The following is a 20,204-nucleotide window of genomic DNA, read 5'->3' on the forward strand; positions in this document are numbered from 1 at the left end:
CTGCTGGTCACCCAGTCAGTCTTCCCATTACGGAGCGAGCTCAGAGCTCATAGACCGATCTTCGGGTAGGTCTGAGACCACAACACACTGTGTGTGTGTGTGTGTGTGTGTGTAATTCCCCACGGTCGCCTGCCGGTCACCAAGACAGTATTCCCCATTACGGAGCGAGCTCAGAGCTCATAGACCGATCTTCGGGTAGGACTGAGACCACAACACACTCCACACACCGGGAAAGCGAGGCCACAACCCCTCGAGTTACATCCTGTACCTATTTACTGCTAGGTGAACAGAGGCTACGCATTAAGAGGCTTGCCCATTTGCCTCGCCGCGCCGGGCCTCGAACCCGGCCCTCTCGATTGTGAGTCGAGCGTGCTAACCACTACACTACGCGGTGTGTGTGTGTGTGTGTGTGTGTAATGTTATAATGATACATTCATCTCTCTCTCTCTCTCTCTCTCTCTCTCTCTCTCTCTCTCTCTCTTTCGTCACCCTGCCAGGCGTGGATGGGCCTCTGCCAGCTGGCGACCCGAGGCGAGGCGAGGCGGGGCGGGATGGGGCGGACGTGGCTCTTTCAAACCAAGCCTCATCACCACCACGCTGCCAGAAAACTCCAGTGACGGTGCTGCCAGTCAGCCCCACCTGCTCTCTCTCCCACGTCCTACAGTCGCCCGTCCACTGGTCCCCATGACCCGCGCTGCCACGCATCACCAGGGCGACTCCCCCAATACCACAGGACTTTGCTAAATTTTCCCCGCAAGTCTACTTCCCTATTTTGTTATTCTTCCATGCCACACCTTCACCACATTCTAAAGGTTCCATATAACTGAAATTTCGCAGGTTTTCAGAGGTGTTTTTAAGATGGCAGAGACAGAATAACAAGATTTATATGTCAGTAATGAGAAAAACCGTCTTGAAAACTCGACTAATCATCTATGTGGCCTTTGAGAATAGTCGTGGTGAGAGAACGAAGTATCTCAGAGGGAGGGCCTTTCTATCTCGCGGTACGGAGCGGTGTCGAGTTATCTGGGCATCTAAGATTGTATTAAAGGGAACCACGTTCTTTCCTTCACCTCATTCCCACCCCTTCCTCTCTCTTTTTCTTTTCCTCTCTCCTTCTCCATGCCGTCCTTCCTCCCCGCGGCGGCCCAGCCCAAAGTCGTGACCAAGGCAGGAGCGTGAATCTGGAGGGTTGCCAACTGGTCTGCCTCTCACGCCACTCACACCTCGCTCACTCGGGGCTCTCTGGCCGGGGAATACCACGCTTACTTGGCTCGCTTATGTAAAAAGGAACCCCTCGCTTTGTCCGACAGCGCTGTGGTGTGGTTCTTCTCCAGACACGACGGGAAGCAGAGTGTACGGCACAGCAGGACCACCTCCACTACCGCCACCATCGCTCTGTTCCCGAGATCTAGAACCTCTGTCTGTCAGGTTCCCAGGCAGGGAAGGACGGCAACTCATCAATCAGGGAAGCTTCCATTGCTCTGCCTCACTCGCCTCACTCATCACCCAGCAAAGGACGTCACTTCATTATGTGTCTTTACTTCGCATTGTCAAGATCCAATGATGTGATGGATTTTAGAGGCCTCCTTATTAAAGCAACAGCCCATCAACGGAGGAATACCACTGGAAAAAAAATAGAATAACATTATCATCACCTGAGGCACCATGATACCTCAATGAGATTCCTCAAGGACTGTACCGTAAAGGAGCAACTTTCTTCCCTATCCGTGTGACAGTATACATCACTCCAGTAAAAAATAAATAAATAAATAAAATAAAAGAATTAAAAAAATAATGTCGAGGCGGGACTGTCATCCCTACCAGTGTAACAGTATTGCCATCAGCCTGGAGTCATGATGCCACAGCAAGACAAAGCCCCTTCAATGGTGACGCCAATTAGGGCACAAAGGACCGTGAGGGTTCCGTATTATAACAGGCCGGATGTATCTGGCACACACACGAACCTGACGGCGCTCACACACACACACACGTCACCTCAACAAAGCCTCTGGTCGGGGTGCTGTCGGGGTGCTGACCCACAATCGCGTGTAGAAAGTAAACAAAGAACACTCCCTCACCGGCTCGACACTAACACTGTCACGCGGTACTTCCTTCACTTGCTACACACCATCTTACTACTAGACAAAGCCACCACGCTAGAAAAATAAAGACAAAAATATGTATTACTATTTCCCATTCGGTTCTTCTTTTGCTAGGTACTTTCATATCACTAAAGGTAGAGACACTGTCAGCAAATAAATAGATGAATAAATAATAAGGCTTTCATGCACTATTTACCATTGGGTACTTTTTCACTTACTACTGTCTTGTCACCAAATAAAGCAAACAAGCACACAAAAACTTAACTATAAAAACTATCACTATTTGTTATTAGACACTTTATCAGTTGCTATTTACCACACTAATAAGATGCTAAGATAATCATAAGCAGAGAGGAGGAAGAAAACTCCAACCCATGCACCTTTGCATGTCATTTTGAGCTCCTTTTGAAAGAGAAGACAAGACAAGGTAACATTTATTGTCCCACTGCATACAAACAGTCGAAAAGAGAGAAAATGCTTACGTATATCTTTATCATGTTGCAAAAGGATCACGCACACAACGTCGCGCACAGGAAAGGAACAAGCTCTTGGATCCTTAAATCTTACGTGACCTAGCTAAACCTCACCGCAGAAAAAAGAAATCGTAGGTGGAAGATAAATATGATAAATTTGTATGTACGTAGGAGCAAAATCAAAAGCTACGTTTGTTGCTATTGAAACGACGCTCAATATTACTAATCACTGAAACAGCCAAGAAATAAACCAACAGAAGAATACAAGAGCTCTTCGTCTCAAGAGGCTAATAAGACTCAGGGATTGAATGGTATATAGCTCTGTTCGCCTCCTACTATACCCCAACTAAACTATGGTAGTATACCCAAAGGAAACTACTGTTTGGCATCTTATATCAACGACATACAGTATGTGACCCGTAAGTCTTGTTTAGCCACACTCATATACTACATCTGACACACCGAAGTCCTATTTCTGCTCCAAAGTGTTCTATCGAGTCCAGGATAGTAAAATGTCATGCCACGAAACACCTTCATGTGATGCTCTCATAAACATTGCCGTGTGTAATTCACCACGGTCGTCTGCTGGGCACCCAGCCAGCCTTTCCCCCCAACGGAAAGAGTTAAGAGATTATACTAACCGACCACACCACATAATACACCCCAGAACCGGGAGGCCACAATTCCTCGAATTATATCCCGTACCTACTTGCTGCTAGATAAACAAGGTCTACACATTAAGAGGCTCGCCCATTTGCCTTGCCGCTCCCGGGACTCAAATTCGGACTTTCTCGGTTGTGAGCCAAGTCTGCTAACCACTACACTGCGTGGTGTGTGTGTGTGTGTGTGTGTGTGTGTGTGTGTGTGTGTGTGTGTGTTTCCATCACCTATACACTAAGTTTCCCTTCCCGAGGCGCGTGTGAGGGGCGGAAGGCGGATGTGGGTTGGTGTGGTGGCCAGCCAGTCGCGCCGCCCATTGTTCACGGTTCGCCCACCACCGCCACCACGCCCCTCAGGCCCAATCTCCCTCCCGTGACTCACCAACACCTCCATCCCTTACTGCTGGATCAATTTTCACACTTCATCCATCCCTTACTGCTGGATCAATTTTCACACTTCATCCACAGACAAAATTCCATAAGGTGATGTTGAAGTGTGAAGAAGCAATGCCAGGTAATGAGCGAGGGAGGGGTTAAGATAGGCAGGCGGGCAGGCACCTTACGAGGGAGGAGTCGAGGTGAGCCAGCCTGGAGCGAGCTTGGGTGGCGGCGACAGGACGTGCGGCCGCCTCCAGCAACACCACCAGCAACAACACCACGGCTTATGGCGCGCTACTGCTCCGGCCCGCTAAGTTTTCCCTGTAATTCGGAACAGCCGCTTCCTTCCTCTTCCTTCCTTCTTCCTTCTTCCTTTACATACATACATACATACATACACAGCTTCTAGCCGCCAGCCCAGCCGCCGCCAGCCACCACTTTGCTCACCAGCTCCCCTACATAGCCGTCTGCTCCCAGCCAAGGCACTCACATCCAAACAACTTTTCCTACCTTGCCTTTTACCTTTCAGTCTTCATACAACTCACTCACTCACTGCCTTTTTTTCTCTCTCTCGTTTGCTTGATGTGCTTGTGTTTGTTTGCATCTCTGAAGAGGAAAGGAACGAACGTAGCGGCAGCTCAAGGGTGTGCAACTTTCAACACAGTAGTTTTTGGGTTTTTTTTCTGCCTCGGTAGAAGTCACGGGAAAGGTCTTCTTCCTGCATTGTGGTGACTGGTGCTAGACTCTGTTTCGTCCCGCTGGCTAGTAAACTCGAGCGAGACGTTAATAAAATACTCCATCGGCCTGGCCTGCCTGTCAGTCTTTTCTTTCTTTTTTTTTCTTTTTGCCATCCCGCCCGACCACCCATCCGAATCCCTCCCCGCCCTTCTACCTCATATCTCTCTCTCTCTCTCTCTCTCTCTCTCTCTCTCTCTCTCTCTCTCTGCTTGACGGAAAGAATATGTAAAGTAATTTCTCTTTCGCATTCGCGCGCGCTCACCCGCACGCACGCACGCATTTCTTCCACTACAACGACACTTACTGGGAAAATGTGCATCTCTTCCGAGAGAACAAGTCTGTGAGGGCACCATGCTTGGTTTCCTCCCTCTGTCAACTGGTAGAGCTTGTGATAACGGGAATACAATAACAATGGCGCCACTGACAGTAAAGAGTGGATTGTGTCAAGTGTGGAAGTAAACAAGGATCGAGGAATGAACCTTTTCAATGCTCTTTTTTTTTTTTTCTTTTAGACCATGAAGATTTTATTTACTATTTGTTTTTAATCGAAAATTCATTCTCAGCTCGTGTTTCTTTCACCATCTTCAGTTAAGAAATTACAGCGAAGATTAAATGAGATTAATGATAAATAAACATAAAACACCAAAGCCATAAGCTATACAACTTGGACAAACGTCATTCATTGTGTGTGTGTGTGTGTGTGTGTGTGTGTGTGTGTGTGTGTGTGTGTGTGTTCATATTTTGTAATAGTGACATTGAATGTAACCTGTGGGAAATCAATATACGTTTTTTTCTATTTATCTGACTGTCTACTTATTTAATTACTTGTGTATGCCATGGTTGAAGTGAAGAACCGATGTGCACGCCGTAACTCTCTTTGTTTCATTCACCAGCAGATCATAACTAATACATCACCACCCCACCATCCCCTCACCAACACCAAAACGCTCGTGACACCCCCCCCCCCTCCATCTTCCCTACCTTTCCTTAGCACCCAACACACCCTCCCTGCCACTTTTCTCCCTATCACACGCCCACCTCTCTGTACTGTACCATTTCCCTCCATTTCACTACTTTTACACACACTATTGAACGGCGATTTTACTTCTAAATTATACAACTCAAAATAGGTACCGTAAGCATTTCTCTCTCTCTCTCTCTCTCTCTCTCTCTCTCTCTCCACATCGTACCATATTTTTCCTATTTGCCTTTTTTCTTTCCTTCATCCATCTACCTTACACTTATCTCTCCCATCTATCTCTTATCATTCATTAATGGATTCCCTAATATTCTATTACTCTTCTTTTCATCATCCCTCATTACTCCTATTTATACTCATTGTTAACCTGATTACTCATCACGTAACACATCCTCACTCACCCTCTGCACCAATTTAAATCTCTCTCCACAGACATTTAAACTCCAAAGAGAAAACCACAGCAATATACGATAGCTTACCTTTCCTTTGATTGGTGGTGGGCCGGGCGCTTCTCTCTGTCCCTCAGAGGCTTTACGGGTCCCATACTAGTACATACTCCTGAGAGCCAGGTTGCACTGTACACGCGTCACCATCATTGCCACCACCACAACACACCACCGCCAGGAATTTCAACAGTCACCGTGTAATAATCAGCCAGACATCAAGCATTTGCCAGCCTGGAGGTGTACAAGTCTAGACACACTAAACTAGCACGTACAGACACGCTCACTTCACACTAGTAGCTCCTTCACGAGTACACGCACCACGGGGAGTCAACAGAGGAGCTTACAATCCTCCCTGTAGAACGATTTGAGAGACACTGAGTGGTAACTGGCGACTGGCGTCGCGACTCGCGAGTGGCAGCCCGCTGCGGGATGGTAGTAGTGATCCCCCTTCTCCCTCTCTCTTCCTCTCCTCTCCTACACTTCCCCGCTATAACTGCTAACTCTCACGAACTTAGGGACTTGTGTGTTGTTGGTATTGTACGTAGTTCACTCAGCTTTATGATGTAGTACGTGCTTCTGTTGGTAAGTGTTCGGGAGGGAGAGGAACAGCTGAGGCGTCCTGTCCTATCTGAATGATATTGAACTACAGTGAGATATGTTATAACATTACACTGTTGTTGTCGCATTAGTGGCAAAAGCACGAATGACAACAGGAGTGTAGAAAATAAAGGAGAAAAGAGCGAGTCACATTATGCATTAGAGCCGTGGAAATACTTATCTGCAAGTTCTATTTCACGCATTATCCCGGGACTGGAGGAGAGAAACAAGAATAACAGAGAGAAATGCCGGACTGAGTACACGGTGTAAGGTAGTGGTGTGTGATGATGGTGGTGGTGAGGCCGGAGAGGGATGGAGTGGAATATTATGAGGTTGCGAAATCTGCAACAGCATTAAGTGAGGGAATGTAAAAAAATTAAGTAAAGACTGTATCGATGATAACTTCTTTTTTTCCCGAGCATACCTCAGGATTTGCTTCTCCGAGGGAAACTGGAAGGTAGTAAAATTGATATATCTTCTCATTTACACGTTATTCAGTCACAGAAGAAGGTTGTGAGAAATGGCAGAACTCAACCGAACGAACACCTCAGATAGGAAACACTCGGGCAGTATGTCATTTTGGGACAAGGCAAGTGAGGAAAGACTGAGATTGAGATAGTTTGGACATGTCAGAGAAAAGAATGACGCATAATTGAGAAGGAATGTGCTGAAAACGGACCAGCATAGCAGGAGGAAGAAAGGAAGCAAAAAGGAGACATTTATAGATGCAGTGAAACATAGTGAAGTGGCTAGTATGATAGAGGAAGACGCAGGAGACAATAGGCGAAGGACGATCATCTGTGACGGTCCCTAATAGGAAGAGATAAAAGGAGATGTATGCCTGTTTATGGAGATATGGCCAGCTCTGACAGAAGATCAGAAAATCCTACTGTGTGGGATTCAGATCTGAGAAGGGCTGATGTGCTGGTCTGACGGGTGTCATTAGTTGTCGTAGCAGTGACGGAAAGAAACATCGCAATTCCTATGTGCTACTAACACTAACAAGTGTTCGTACACAGGATAGCACAGCAAAGGCACGTCACAACAAATGGACACTTACTTGTTGCAGTGACGTGGCGGTTGAGTGGCACTGGCTACGGCTCAGAGGCGAGATGCTAATTTGTTTCGTAAGGAAAAGAATCCACACAATTTGACCACATAACAAAACAATCACTCCTAAACTCACTCTCCACTGATTCCAAGAAAACCTCCGCCATAGAATTAAAGAAAACAACGACAACAGATATGATAAGAAAGGGGAGGAAAGAAGAAAGAAACATCAGGTAGCGGGAAAAAAGAGGAAAAGAAAGAAAGGTCGGAAGACAATCAGTGAAAGCTTTGGTGGTTAGACAAGTGAATACATGAAAGGAACGAAGATTACGTCAATCAGACAAAACTATCGAAAGAACCATCAACAAGAGAGGAGCGAGAGAGGAGACAAAGTAGTAGTAGTAGTAGTAGTAGTAGTAGTAATAGTAGTAGTAGTAGTAGTAGTAGTAGTAGTAGTAGTAATAGTAGTAGTAGTAGTAATAGTAATAGTAGTAGTAGTAGTAGTAGTAGTAGTAGTAGTAGTAGTAGTAGTATCAGTAGTAGTAGTAGTAGTAGTAGTAGTATCAGTAGTAGTAGTAGTAGTAGTAGTAGTAGTAGTAGTAGTAGTATTGTAGTAGTAGTAACAGCATCGGTGGTAATACAGTAGTAATAAGAAGTGAATTGCATACGTAAAATGAAACACACACACACACACACACACACACACACACACACACACACACACACACACACATATCCCCAGCATTATATGAGCAAACGATAAATACACAAATAACAAACAGATAAACAGACAAAGGAACAGATTAACTGCTTGACGGACAGAACACACACAGATAAACAGTAAAACCCGTTAACAGAAAAATCCCGAGAAGTAATGTAAACATAGCACAGATGATATGCGGAAAAGAAAATATAATATAGGCAATTATTAGACAACGGTTCTGTATTCTCCAGTGTTACCAACCTTGCAGTGGCGAGTGTCATGTACTACTGTAGAAAAGGAGAAGAAAGAGAGTCGAGGAGTTGGCAGTGCTGATATCAATCCGCCTTTATCTAACGGAATGACACAATGGAATTTCGTTGCACGGGAAGATGTACTGTACATGTATGCCAGCCACTCCCACTGTAAATCACCGCAATTTGTCACAGCAAGAGTGGAGAGCTGGCGACATGTGGCAGCTTAACCACTAAGTGAGAGGCCCTCAGGAAAATTATTTGTAGATAAAAAAGAAGTAGGAAGAACTGCAGAGACGTAGGGAGGGTGAGATGTGACAGATGAAGCAGAGGGAGTAAGGAGGTAATCATTTGGAAAGTAGGGAAGGAAGAAGGATGAAAGCAGACAAGAAGAAAACAATGTCAAATAGAAAAGGAACGCAAATATGAAGGTTAATGAAGAACAAAAGGTGAAAAAATAAACAAGATAAACGTAACGATCAAAATGAGGGGGGTTTGTTTTTATAGGTCTCTTTGTGAACAGAAATAGTAACTTTACGCTTTACTTTGAAAAAAAATGTATTAAATGAATGAAAGAATTCTGAAACCTGAATGCAAAAGAAGAAGAAGAAGAAGAAAAAAAAAAGAAGAAGACAAAGAAGATGATGATGAAGGTGAAGATGAAGAACAGACAAATCTAAAAATACTACAAAACTCACTTCATGGGATGCATTCATTAGGTGGGTGAGAACATCAGAAGAAAGTACGATAACAAAGTAAGGTAATAAGGAAAAAGAAAAAATGAATTAGGGCTGCAGAACAAAAAAACAAAAACAAATAAATAAAAGGAAAACTCAAATCAGTGAAAAAAGTGAGTCATCGTCATCGCAAAGAGAGAGAGAGAGAGAGAGAGAGAGAGAGAGAGAGAGAGAGAGAGAGAGAGAGAGAGAGAGAGAGAGAGAGAGACAAAAGAGAAAAGAAGGTAAAAGTTAATTTCACGCATTACCTTCGTGCTGAGTGTAATAAGAATTAGGAATGTGATATATACCAACCTCGGGCAACCAAAAAATATAAGAAAAAAAAATGGACTGCACCGTGGACTGGCATGAGAGGAATGAGGTGGTGGTGGTGGTGGTGGTGGTAGTGAGTGGTAGTGGTGATAGTGATGGTGGTGGTAAGGAACAGTGGGTACGTTTTCTATGCCTCTTACTCTGTTTTCTTCCCTGTGTCTCTCTAAATTCACTGAGTCGTGCAGTCGTCTGCCATTTATTAACCTTTCATTTAAGGGACGGCGGTGACGTTTTAGTGGAGGAGTACATCTACATTTAAAAACAAACTGAAGAATCTGCTCTGACCAAAGTACTGATTACACAGATTAATATCATGTAATACTCTCCCTATATATGTATGACTGGGTTCCTAGATATGTACGCGTTCTGTACAGTGCATACATATAACTGCGATTGCATAACTGCTACAATTACTATTGTAAGACTTTTACTTGTGCCTGTTCTTTTATCACTATTGTAATTAAATACATCACCGCCTATTTCATCTAAGATACTGTCACTACTTACTGCTGATAGTATCCTTCTTTTGTACTTACAATATATTCAGTATTACCATTAGTAGTGGTAATATTAGTATACATTATTATACATTATTGTTATTATAATTCAGGATTTAAGGACATAGTGTCTACAAATTATTATAATTCTTATTATTTATATAATTTTGTTATTATTATTGTTATTATTTTTATTAATGTTATATTATTATTATTATTATTATTATTATTATTATTATTATTATTATTATTATTATCATCATCATCATTATATATTACTATTATTATTATCATTATTATCATTATTATTATTATTATTATTATTGTTATTATTATTATTATTATCATTATTATCATTTTTATTATTATTATTATTATTATTATTATCATTTTATAATTGTCTTCTGTTATCTCCATCGTGGGCATATTGATAGTCACTTTTTTTTCTGAGGCAAAGAAAATTAATGACTAATATGTACACTGATGCACAGAACCACGAAGTGTTATCTACGTCTTGTATACTACACACACACACACACACACACACACACACACACACACACACACACACACTAGCACATGATTCTGAGACTTGGCGAACGTAGGCGACGAGATAAGCTCGGTAGATCCCTCCCACATTGCCTCAATGGCGCCAAGATAACAAACACTGCATGTCACAGGAAACACTTTACAATAAAAAGCCGGTGAAGTAAGCCGAGACTAGGGAAGTAATAGACTTGCTTAACTCTTGTCTAATGCTTGTTCATCCCTTAACCAGCTCCTTTCTCTCTCTCTCTCTCTCTCTCTCTCTGCAGGAATAAGAGTACGAACAAATTTAGAAGAAAAAAAAGGTTCATTGTCTCTCCAACATTTTTTTTTTTCCTTCCTTCTTTCAGACACAAGGGAAGATGAACTAAGTAAAACACAAATTCAGAAGCATGAAATTGTAATGTTTTCCTTCAGCTTTCTTTTTTTCTTTCCATTTTTTCTTTCCTTTCCATGTACAAGTGTGAATTGAAACAAACAATTATTGAGATTTTCTTTCGTATCTGAGTTTTTTTTCCCATTTCTCTTTAAGTTTTCTTATTTTGTTATACTTGGCTTGGTTGGGTCCAGCTTTTATCCTTTTTCGTAGATGCTTATGCCTTTTTTTTTTTTTTTTTGCTATTATTATCATTGAATTTAGACGAAAATGAGAATGTAGCTTTTTCTATTTTTTCTCCATAAACTACTACTACTACTACTACTACTACTACTACTACTATTACTACTACTACTACTACTACTACTACTACAACTACTACGTACTACTACTACTTCTGTACTACTGCAACTAGCACCACCACTGTCCATTATTTTGTTCTACTTCTTTTATTTCTTCTTCTCTTCCTCCTCCTCCTCCTCCTCCTCCTCCTCCTCCTCCTCCTCCTCCTCCTCATCCCTCTCTCTATTCTTTTTCTCATTCTCATTTTCTCTTTTTTTCTTCTGTGGTGGATAGAGTGCACCAATCGCTATCTGTGTAGTTTTCATTGTTCGCCAGCTGGTTTAATTCACAAGTTGGTCTTGCCTATCCCGCCGAACTGTTGCTCTTGTGGAAGTCCTATTGAAAAATATATATATACTGATATTTATGCCTACATACCTCATATTATAAACGTTTGGCTATTTATCTATGTGTCTGATTGAAAATGATATATAAAATATGCAAATATATTTTCCTAATGGTGCAAAGTATGGATGTACCAGTGTCCCATCAAAATATTTTTTGTAAGTCTAATAGTACATATATTACCTTATCACAAAATTTTCAGAGTTTCTGCATAGGATAATGCTCCACTCAAAAAGCGCAGAGCAAACATCACTGAGTAGCATTTGAAAAACAAAACGATTTTCTGAGTCTGTGCCGAAATAACCTGGCCAACATTACCGAAACCGAATTTTCGTAACTGAATCACAACAAGCATGGCCCGGATCCTGTTGGAGTCACCAAATATACTTCAGACGCTATGCCAGTGTATACGTGTGCAGTTGCAGACTGCAAATCGACTTCGCGCAAGCGAGATAGAGACGTGAAAGGGCTGGAGTGTCTTTCCCAGGAAAAAAGATGCAGCACGGAGATGACTTTGGGAAACAAGGTGTAAGCGCGGGCCGACCTGGAAGGCATCCAAGTTCCACGCAGTTTGCTCAAAACATTTTATAAACTGGAATAAGGGACCATCACCATCCCATCCTGATCCTGAGTTATTTGAATACAGCGACTGGAAGCGAGTGGCGATGGCTCTTAACACGCTAGATTTGTTTACTTTTCGATAGAACAATCTCGGTGCATGGTAGACAATATCCTCTATACTGTTAATTTCTTAAGACTATTAATTGTTGTGATTTTCTGTATGAATGCAATTCATATTAAATTTTATGGAAAGAAAAAGGCATCGAAACTAAGCTTTTCCCATTAATGATCTTTCTATTTTTTGTCCCAGAAATGGAGATGGTAAAGAAGAGCGTTCTACATATATATAATTATTTCCACTTTTTTAGCTTATATGCCACGAGTACATTCTTAGAAAGATTATAACTATTTTATTAAACCATTTAATATTTACAAAACGTGCAGAAAAGTACGTTCCAGTTGACCAACTTGCTGTGAAATAATTAACCCATCTGGCGGTTGATAGCAGATCGCGATCGGTCCATTAAAGCACGATAGGGACACACTCGAGAGACCCGGGGATGTGAGGAAATGCCGAAGTGTAGCCGTGTTAATACCAGCACTGATAACAAGCCAGGTGCGCACAGCCAGCCTTCCTCCACCTGTCCATGTGCGTCGTTGTTGTTTCTGCATGTGTTATTATATTCTATTCTTCGTCCTTTCCCATTCGTCTCTTTTTCTTCTCTCTCTCTCTCTCTCTCTCTCTCTCTCTCTCTCTCTCTCTCTTCTTACTACTATTTTTCTTCTATATTTTGTTATTTCTTCTCTTCATCCTTTTTTTCACCTTTTGCTCTATTTCTTTTATATCTTCTCGTCGTCCTCCTCCTTCTTCTTTTTCTTCTCATCCTTTCCATCCCTTTTTGTCTTTGTGCTGTCATTTTCACTTCTACTGTTTCTTTTTATCATTCGTATTCTTACTCTCATTATTATCATCATCACTATATATCCTCATCTTTCTATACTATTTTTCGTCTTTATTCTATCTTTACATTCTTTTTCTTTTTGTTCTCCTGTTTCTTGTCCATGTTTTTCACCTTCATCCATCACGCGGCACAGTAGCACCCCACCTCAAGGTTAATCATAGTAACCTATTTATGTACTGTGCCACTTCTAGCACACCGGACAAAGCTAGTTCCAAATTCATTTAGCCTTATCTCAATCTACGGAAGGCGAGGCACTACTTTATTTCCTTGGCGGGGTGCAAGGGTGGCGGGGGTGTGGGGCGGGTTGAAGTTCAGTCCTCACCTGAGCGCTAAGGTTAACCCTCTTACTAATACTCGACCATTTCCTTCCCGTCATGCTTACGAGGAACCTGCCAGAGTTTTTTTTTTTTTTCTATTGTGTTCTATTTACGTAAAGAACCATCAGCACACTAATCCTGTCAATTATGAGTATGTTTGATGGGATATGTACACTAAACAGATTTGGTTCTTATTAGTTTTTGTTTTTCTAAAAGCTACTGACGAGATGATTTGGTGGGTTCCTCGTGCTCTCTCTCTCTCTCTCTCTCTCTCTCTCTCTCTCTCTCTCTCTCTCTGAAGGCATCCTTGAAAATCTCACTTTCCTTTACAAGCTGCTAAATCATGACTAGAGCCAAGAAAACAAAAGACACCTCATTTTTTATCTTTCACTACAGTCTCTTAAATTATCACTAGAATAAAAAAAAATCTAAAAAACTTTCGGATATCCTATTAACTTCTATTGTAACCTATTTTATGTACCATCACTAGCCACAAAAATATCCTTATAACATGCACTGACTTTCGCTTCAGTTTTTTAAAACTGTTAGAATTGTAAAAAAAAAAAAAAAAAAAACACCCTTGGCAACCCTGCTAATGTCCACTATAGCTCATCAAGTTAGCATTGCAACAACAAACAATCAACAAATTGCATCTTTTGATACTCTTGATAACTTCCACAATTGCCTCATGAAAGAACAAGTTAGGATTAGACGACGATACATTTTAAGAATTTACTCATTGGATCTAAGAATATGAACCAGTAAAGATGGAAAATACATTTATAGCTTGTGACTTTGATCATCGAGGCAGTATTATGCAGAAAGAGAAAGAGAGAGAAAAAGAGAGAGAGAGAGAGAGAGAGAGAGAGAGAGAGAGAGAGAGAGAGAGAGAGAGAGAGAGAGAGACGTTCTAAGAACCCTTCCAACGTTAGAATCATAACGTCAAGAGCCAGTAATCGCGCAGGATTTGAGAGATGACGTTGACGTAAGGTACTGATGATAGAGCTGCCTCCTGAGTCACGTCCGGATTACGTAAAGCTTGTGTAGCTATAAGGAACTCACGGTGTTAGCCTGGCTGACACACACTCCATCGCCGCGAAACAGTGAACGCTTCTATTGGGTCCTGTAGTGGTGGTGTGGCCACGCACAAACACGAAGTCGTGCGAAGTGTCATTGTCCTCACTCTCAGTTGTCACAAACTAGCTAGCGCGTTTGACAATCTCTCTGTTGTTGTAGAGGCCATAATACTCACAGTACCAAGCGGAGGCTCTTCTTGAGAGAGAGGAAAGGAATTTTGCACGATGGTCAACTCCCGTAGCCACCAGAGCTCAAGGCAACACATCTTATCTCGCGGAGTGGACGATGCATCCCATAGCCTCGCTGGTCATCACACGCACGCTCCACAGTGGCTACACACAAACAAGAGACAGCTAGGTGTGTGTGTGTGTGTGTGTGTGTGTGTGTGTGTGTGTGTGCGCGCGCTCTCAACTAGATGGATTAACTATCGAAAAAAAGTCAAAAGAAACGTTCAAAGACTACGAATACAATAATTTCATAAGAAGACAATCCTGAAATGATATGAATGAATAGTAATAATAATACAGTAATATCAAATTAAAAAACAGACAAGCGTATTCATCTGTCTGTCCCACCATCACAAGGAGAATACAACTTCCACTCAAACTGAGCTATAGTCAGGAGAGAGAGAGAGAGAGAGAGAGAGAGAGAGAGAGAGAGAGAGAGAGAGAGAGAGAGAGAGAGAGTAGTTTTATAATTTATCTCGTCATGGCGTTGGCTGTTCTCTTGTCTATAACAGTTTTTCAGGAGACACTGTACACATTATATATGGTAACTTTTTCATTATCAACAAATGCATGATCAATCAAGGCGGGTACACACGTTTCAATATGCGACTGAAATTGCAAGTCGCTAGAAGTATCGACAGAACCCTTCCAGTCGGAACACGTTCACAAATAGCGGCTGGAAAGTATCGGCTGGTTGGCAACTTGGCGGGAAGTGAATGTAAACAAACAGCTACCCAAAAAGATGTCTTCCTCCGATAACGAAAATTGTTGATCTTAAAAAGACTATGTACAATTGCTATCAAATCAAATCATCACAAGTTATCAATCCTCACCTCCAACAACACTCCGCATGAGGGAAACAGTTCCTGGAGAGAGGCAGTTATCTCATCGAACGTCGATTTGCGTAATCTTTTTTTGCTGTATAATTCAATTTTAGGTCCCAGATGTGCTCTTTTTCCAGACGGCTATAGCGGCTTGTGTGTTATTCTGCAGGGCTCGCCACCAGCACCAAGGAGCAGCTACAATGTGCCTTGTGTTGCCACGCGTATGAAGCACAGCTGAGGGAGGCCGTGGTGCTGCCTTCCTGTGGCCATACCTTCTGCCGCCTGTGTCTCCACCATCTACAAGACCAGCAACCAGACTTCTGCTGCCCATTCTGCAGGACTCAGCACTGTGGTCTGCCCGTGGGTCTGCTGCCCGTGAACTTTATCGTTATGAATCTCTTAGAAGCTATTGGAAAGGTGAGGTGGCGGAACTTGCAATAAAAATGGAAATGTAATTCCTTGGATTATCAAATTTCTGAAATATAAAGTACTTGCTAGAGGGTACAGTGTCATAATTACAAGTGGTGTGAAGGGGATATAGATTTAAATTTTTGGTAAAACATTGATTACTATCATTTCCACACTAAGGTTGAAGGAGATGACTACAACGAGGAGGATCACGCTGAAGAAGTTTGCTGTCTTCACCAGGAGCCGCAGTTACTGTGGTGTCGCCAGTGCCGGGAGGTGCTGTGCGCTAAGTGCCTTTCCCAGCAGCAGCACGACGGGCACGCCCTGCACCACGTGCGTACCGTCTTGGCGGAAAAGAAAAGTCACATAGAGGACGAAACGAATAAAATGCTTCATCGCCTGCAGAAGGAGAAGAAACAGCTGACGCAGGAAGTTAAGGCAGTTGTCTCCGAGCTGGCAAAAATCTACGAGAGGAGCGAGAAACTGAGCTTGGAGTCTAATAAGGTTGACAGCATCCGAAAAGTCATGGAAGGCACAAATGATCTAATGGCCGTGGCAAAGCTGGAGCTCGCGTTGCACAGAGGCTCGAATCTCACCAGTATTCCTAACGCAGTGCTGCAGGCGTTACTGGAGTACCGAGGCGACAACTACATCACCGGGAACGAGGAGAGGTCTACTGACGACAGCGCAAGGAGGCTCTCCTGGGACGAGGAAAGGAGTAGTCTCCAGTTCTGGCAGCTGACGACAGACGTGGCTGGCGGCGGGAGACACTGGCCTATCATACCCTGGCAGCGCTTCACAGCCCAGGTGTGAACAAGCAAAGCACAGAAGTTATCACTTCAATTACGAGCGAAATAATGACAAATAACGTCGTGACAGTATTAAAGTAACAGGCCGGCGTTATTTCCCCAGATTCCTTCCTTCCTAACCACACGAACTTCGTATATGTATTGCTTGGTTCAAACTTAACGAAACGATCAGGCATACCAACCTTCCCACATAAATAGGTCTTATTTGGACTTGATCAAACGCATTTTGCCGAACCTAAAGTGTGTATGTGTGTGTGTGTGTGTGTGTGTGTGTGTGTGTGTGTGTGTATTTACCCAGTATTTACCTAGTTGTAGTTTACGGAAAGGGGAGCAAGCTCATATTGACCCGCCTTTATATCTTGTTTCGTCCAACTTAGCTTTGAAACTGTGAACACTGACTACATATACGATGTCTATATCTAATCCATTCCAGGTGTCCACAGTTCTATGAGGGAAACTGTACTTCTTAATGTCTCTTATACATTGCACCTTCAATTTCTTCCATATCCCCTTGTAGTCCTTGTTTCCAGGTTTAAAAAGTCACCATCCACTTTATCCAGGTTGTGTGTGTGTGTGTGTGTGTGTGTGTGTGTGTTACGTCACGATGAACTGACTCACTTGTCTGCGTATAGTCTGTCCTGAATCGTGCTTCCAGTCACTCACCAGTCTCAGGAAATCGCTGTGCAAGTTAATTTCTAAAAGATAAATCTTCGCCTCCACCACCATCACTAACAGTCTGACATTTTCTCCACCACATAGATCCCGGCGGTGCAGCTTCTAGTCCCTTTTCCCGCCCCCGAGGTGTATCTGCAGCTGGAGGCAGCCGGTGTTGACCTGGGCCGCATACACATACGTCTCTGGGGTCAGCTGAGGCGCGCACAGCACTTCCTGGCCCTCTGTCTGGGCACTTTCGGACCCTCATATCAGGGAGCAAAATTCCGCACCGTTGAGCGCAAGGGTGCGCCAGGAGAGTGTCTGCGGGGCGGCGACTACCCGGCGAGGGACGGAAAGGGCACCAGCTGCCGGGGCGTGATGGCGGGGCTGGAGTGGGGTGGCCAGCACGCCGGGCCCGTAAAGAAGGGGCTTCTTGGTGGGGGAGGTGGAGGATGTCACGAGTCCGATGCGCTTTTCAACATCTGTCTGCAAGATAAGCCTCAAGGGAAGATGTCTTGCCCCTTCGGCGAGGTTGTATCAGGGCTGGGCGTTGTGTGGCGGGCAGCCAGTCACCATCCTGTCTCTGAAATCACTATTACAGCCGCCGGCCTTGTCCACCACAACACGTGACCCAAACCTTCCCCCTGCAGTGCCATATTGTGCCTAGTTGCTTCATACACTGCCTCATCCTCCCCATCAGAGTGGCAGCCCTGATGGACAATCTTGGATGTACTAAAACTACACTTCTCGAGTTTGGAGATCATTACGCTTTATCAATATCTCTCCTGGAGATTCTAGTGCGCACTATTCATGTCTAGCACCACTGCCACCACACACGCGTCATCCGTTAATTCTGATGAAGTGCCTGCGAGGTTATCCTTTAATTGAGATTGTGGTGCACTGACGTCAGTTGCAGAGATGTGCTCCAACTGATACAACCTCTGCCCTCTGCCTGGCGCTCCCTCCACAGCTACTCAGATGCTAGCAATGCACTTGTGGCTTAATATTCTCATTACCGGGTCCGTTTCTGTTATCTGTGAGTCATTACTTGTTTGCTGATGTTGATATTAAACTTTTGTTGACACACAGACTGTTTACTTAACTTTAACACACGGTATGCGAGGGGAAAGTAATGAGTTTCATCACCATCCCCATGCGTAGTCACTAGATAATAAAAGAAAACTGACATGGACTTAGTGAGGCTCAGAAATACAGTGCCTATTTTGAAGCTGTTTTTTCTTCTGCAATAAGGACCTTATCTGTGTGACCTTTAAAAGGTCACACAAATAATTAACCCCTTCAATACCAAGCAGAGCTGGGCACTTCCGTACCTCGATCCGCACCTCCGCTCCTCCGTACCTGCGGACCACCAAACGAGATGCTGAGGTCCGAAGTGCGGAAAAAAATTTCAAAAGTGCGGAAGTAACAGGTACGGAAAGGCGACATTACCGTACCTCCGCACCTGAGACATGTGGGGAAAGACGAAATTTTAAGTCCTTACCTCCACACCTGAGACAAGTGCAGTACAACGAAATTTTGAATCCGTACTTCCGCACCTGAGATTTTCAGGGAAAAAAATAAATAAAGACGATAGATAGTCCACACTCCGTAGCATTACTTTCGGCAGTTTTTGGCTGTCTGTGCTACCAGGCTTATTTTCCCGCCATTTGAGTGACGTCACTCATTCAAGTCTAAGCATGCTCCTCTCTCTCTCTCTCTCTCTCTCTCTCTCATGATGATGATGATGATTATAATAATAATAATAATAATAATAATAATAATAATAATAATAATAATAATAATAATAATAATAATAATGTTACAATGACTTCCAGTTACTGCTAACAGTGCATACATTACAATGATTGCAAGCATACATAATCCTCATTTCTCTCTCTCTCTCTCTCTCTCTCTCTCTCTCTCTCTCTCTCTCTCTCTCTCTCTCTATATATATATATATATATATATATATATATATATATATATATATATATATATATATATATATATATATATATATATATATGGTTGGTGGTGTAGGAAACTCAGCAGTCGCAGGAGTACTTATTTCTCTAACGTTTCGCCTACAATGCTTCTTCAGAGAGAATCATTATTCTCTCTGAAGCATTGTAGGCGAAACGTTAGAGAAATAAAGTACTCCTGCGACTGCTGAGTTTTCCTATATATATATATATATATATATATATATATATATATATATATATATATATATATATATATATATATATATATATATATATATATATATATATATATATGGAGCTCTGATGTATATCGACTTGTATTTTGTTTTATTTTTTGAGGTGCGGAATAGATTTTTTGGGCGCAATTTAATAGTTTTGGGTACGGTACCGGAGATGCGGAGGTGCGGTACCGGACCGAGGGAAAAAAATTTAGGCGCAGAAGTACAGGTACGGACTATCTACGTTTCGAGGTCCACAGGAACGGTACCGGACTACCCGATATCCAATAACGCACCCACCTCTGGTACCAGGCACATTTTCATATTCACTTTGCTAATTATTTGATGATTTTATACAGCAGAAACTTATGCGGGAATTGAAATAGTGAAGATTCTGGCCATTAAACTTCTAATCACCATTGACCCTTCCTAATGTAACTAAAATCATACCTTAAACTCAAGGTGAAAATGCGTCCCAGTACTTACGAGGTTAATCAGTTATCATCATTCTTTTCCTCCACTGATGACTGAATTATAACTGGAGTCATGAACACACTAGTCTGTCAAAAAGTAGCTGACATACGACACTGAGAGAGAGAGAGAGAGAGAGAGAGAGAGAGAGAGAGAGAGA

The 20,204-nt window shown here is 42.8% G+C and overlaps 2 protein-coding genes across 2 annotated transcripts in view; one reads left to right on the forward strand and one right to left on the reverse strand.

Moving 5' to 3' along the window:
- LOC123515239 (proline-rich protein 12-like) overlaps positions 1-6,162 on the reverse strand; it is a 613,955-nt gene extending 607,793 nt beyond the window's left edge. The window contains exon 1 of the mRNA XM_045273824.1: positions 5,809-6,162. The gene's annotated coding sequence lies outside the window, so the exon portion shown is untranslated. The remainder of the gene's footprint in view (positions 1-5,808) is intronic.
- An 8,295-nt stretch (positions 6,163-14,457) lies between these two features.
- LOC123515094 (tripartite motif-containing protein 59-like) lies at positions 14,458-18,456 on the forward strand. The gene is made up of 4 exons (XM_045273522.1): positions 14,458-14,805; positions 15,669-15,916; positions 16,088-16,714; positions 17,476-18,456. The coding sequence occupies exons 1-4, from the start codon at positions 14,673-14,675 to the stop codon at positions 17,998-18,000; spliced, it is 1,533 nt and encodes a 510-aa protein (XP_045129457.1). The 5' UTR covers positions 14,458-14,672; the 3' UTR covers positions 18,001-18,456.
- The last annotated feature ends 1,748 nt before the right edge of the window (positions 18,457-20,204 follow it).

This window comes from Portunus trituberculatus, chromosome 38, assembly GCF_017591435.1.
Source record: "Portunus trituberculatus isolate SZX2019 chromosome 38, ASM1759143v1, whole genome shotgun sequence".
In the NCBI taxonomy this organism is placed as follows: Eukaryota; Metazoa; Arthropoda; class Malacostraca; order Decapoda; family Portunidae; genus Portunus; species Portunus trituberculatus.

Excerpts from the sequence above, each read along its gene's own strand:
- LOC123515094 (XM_045273522.1), top strand. The coding sequence starts at position 14,673 with ATGGTCAACTCCCGTAGCCACCAGAGCTCAAGGCAACACATCTTATCT. Across the intron at positions 14,806-15,668 it reads CACAAACAAGAGACAGCTAG|GGCTCGCCACCAGCACCAAG; the intron begins GTGTGTGTGTGT and ends GTTATTCTGCAG. Across the intron at positions 15,917-16,087 it reads TCTTAGAAGCTATTGGAAAG|GTTGAAGGAGATGACTACAA; the intron begins GTGAGGTGGCGG and ends TTCCACACTAAG.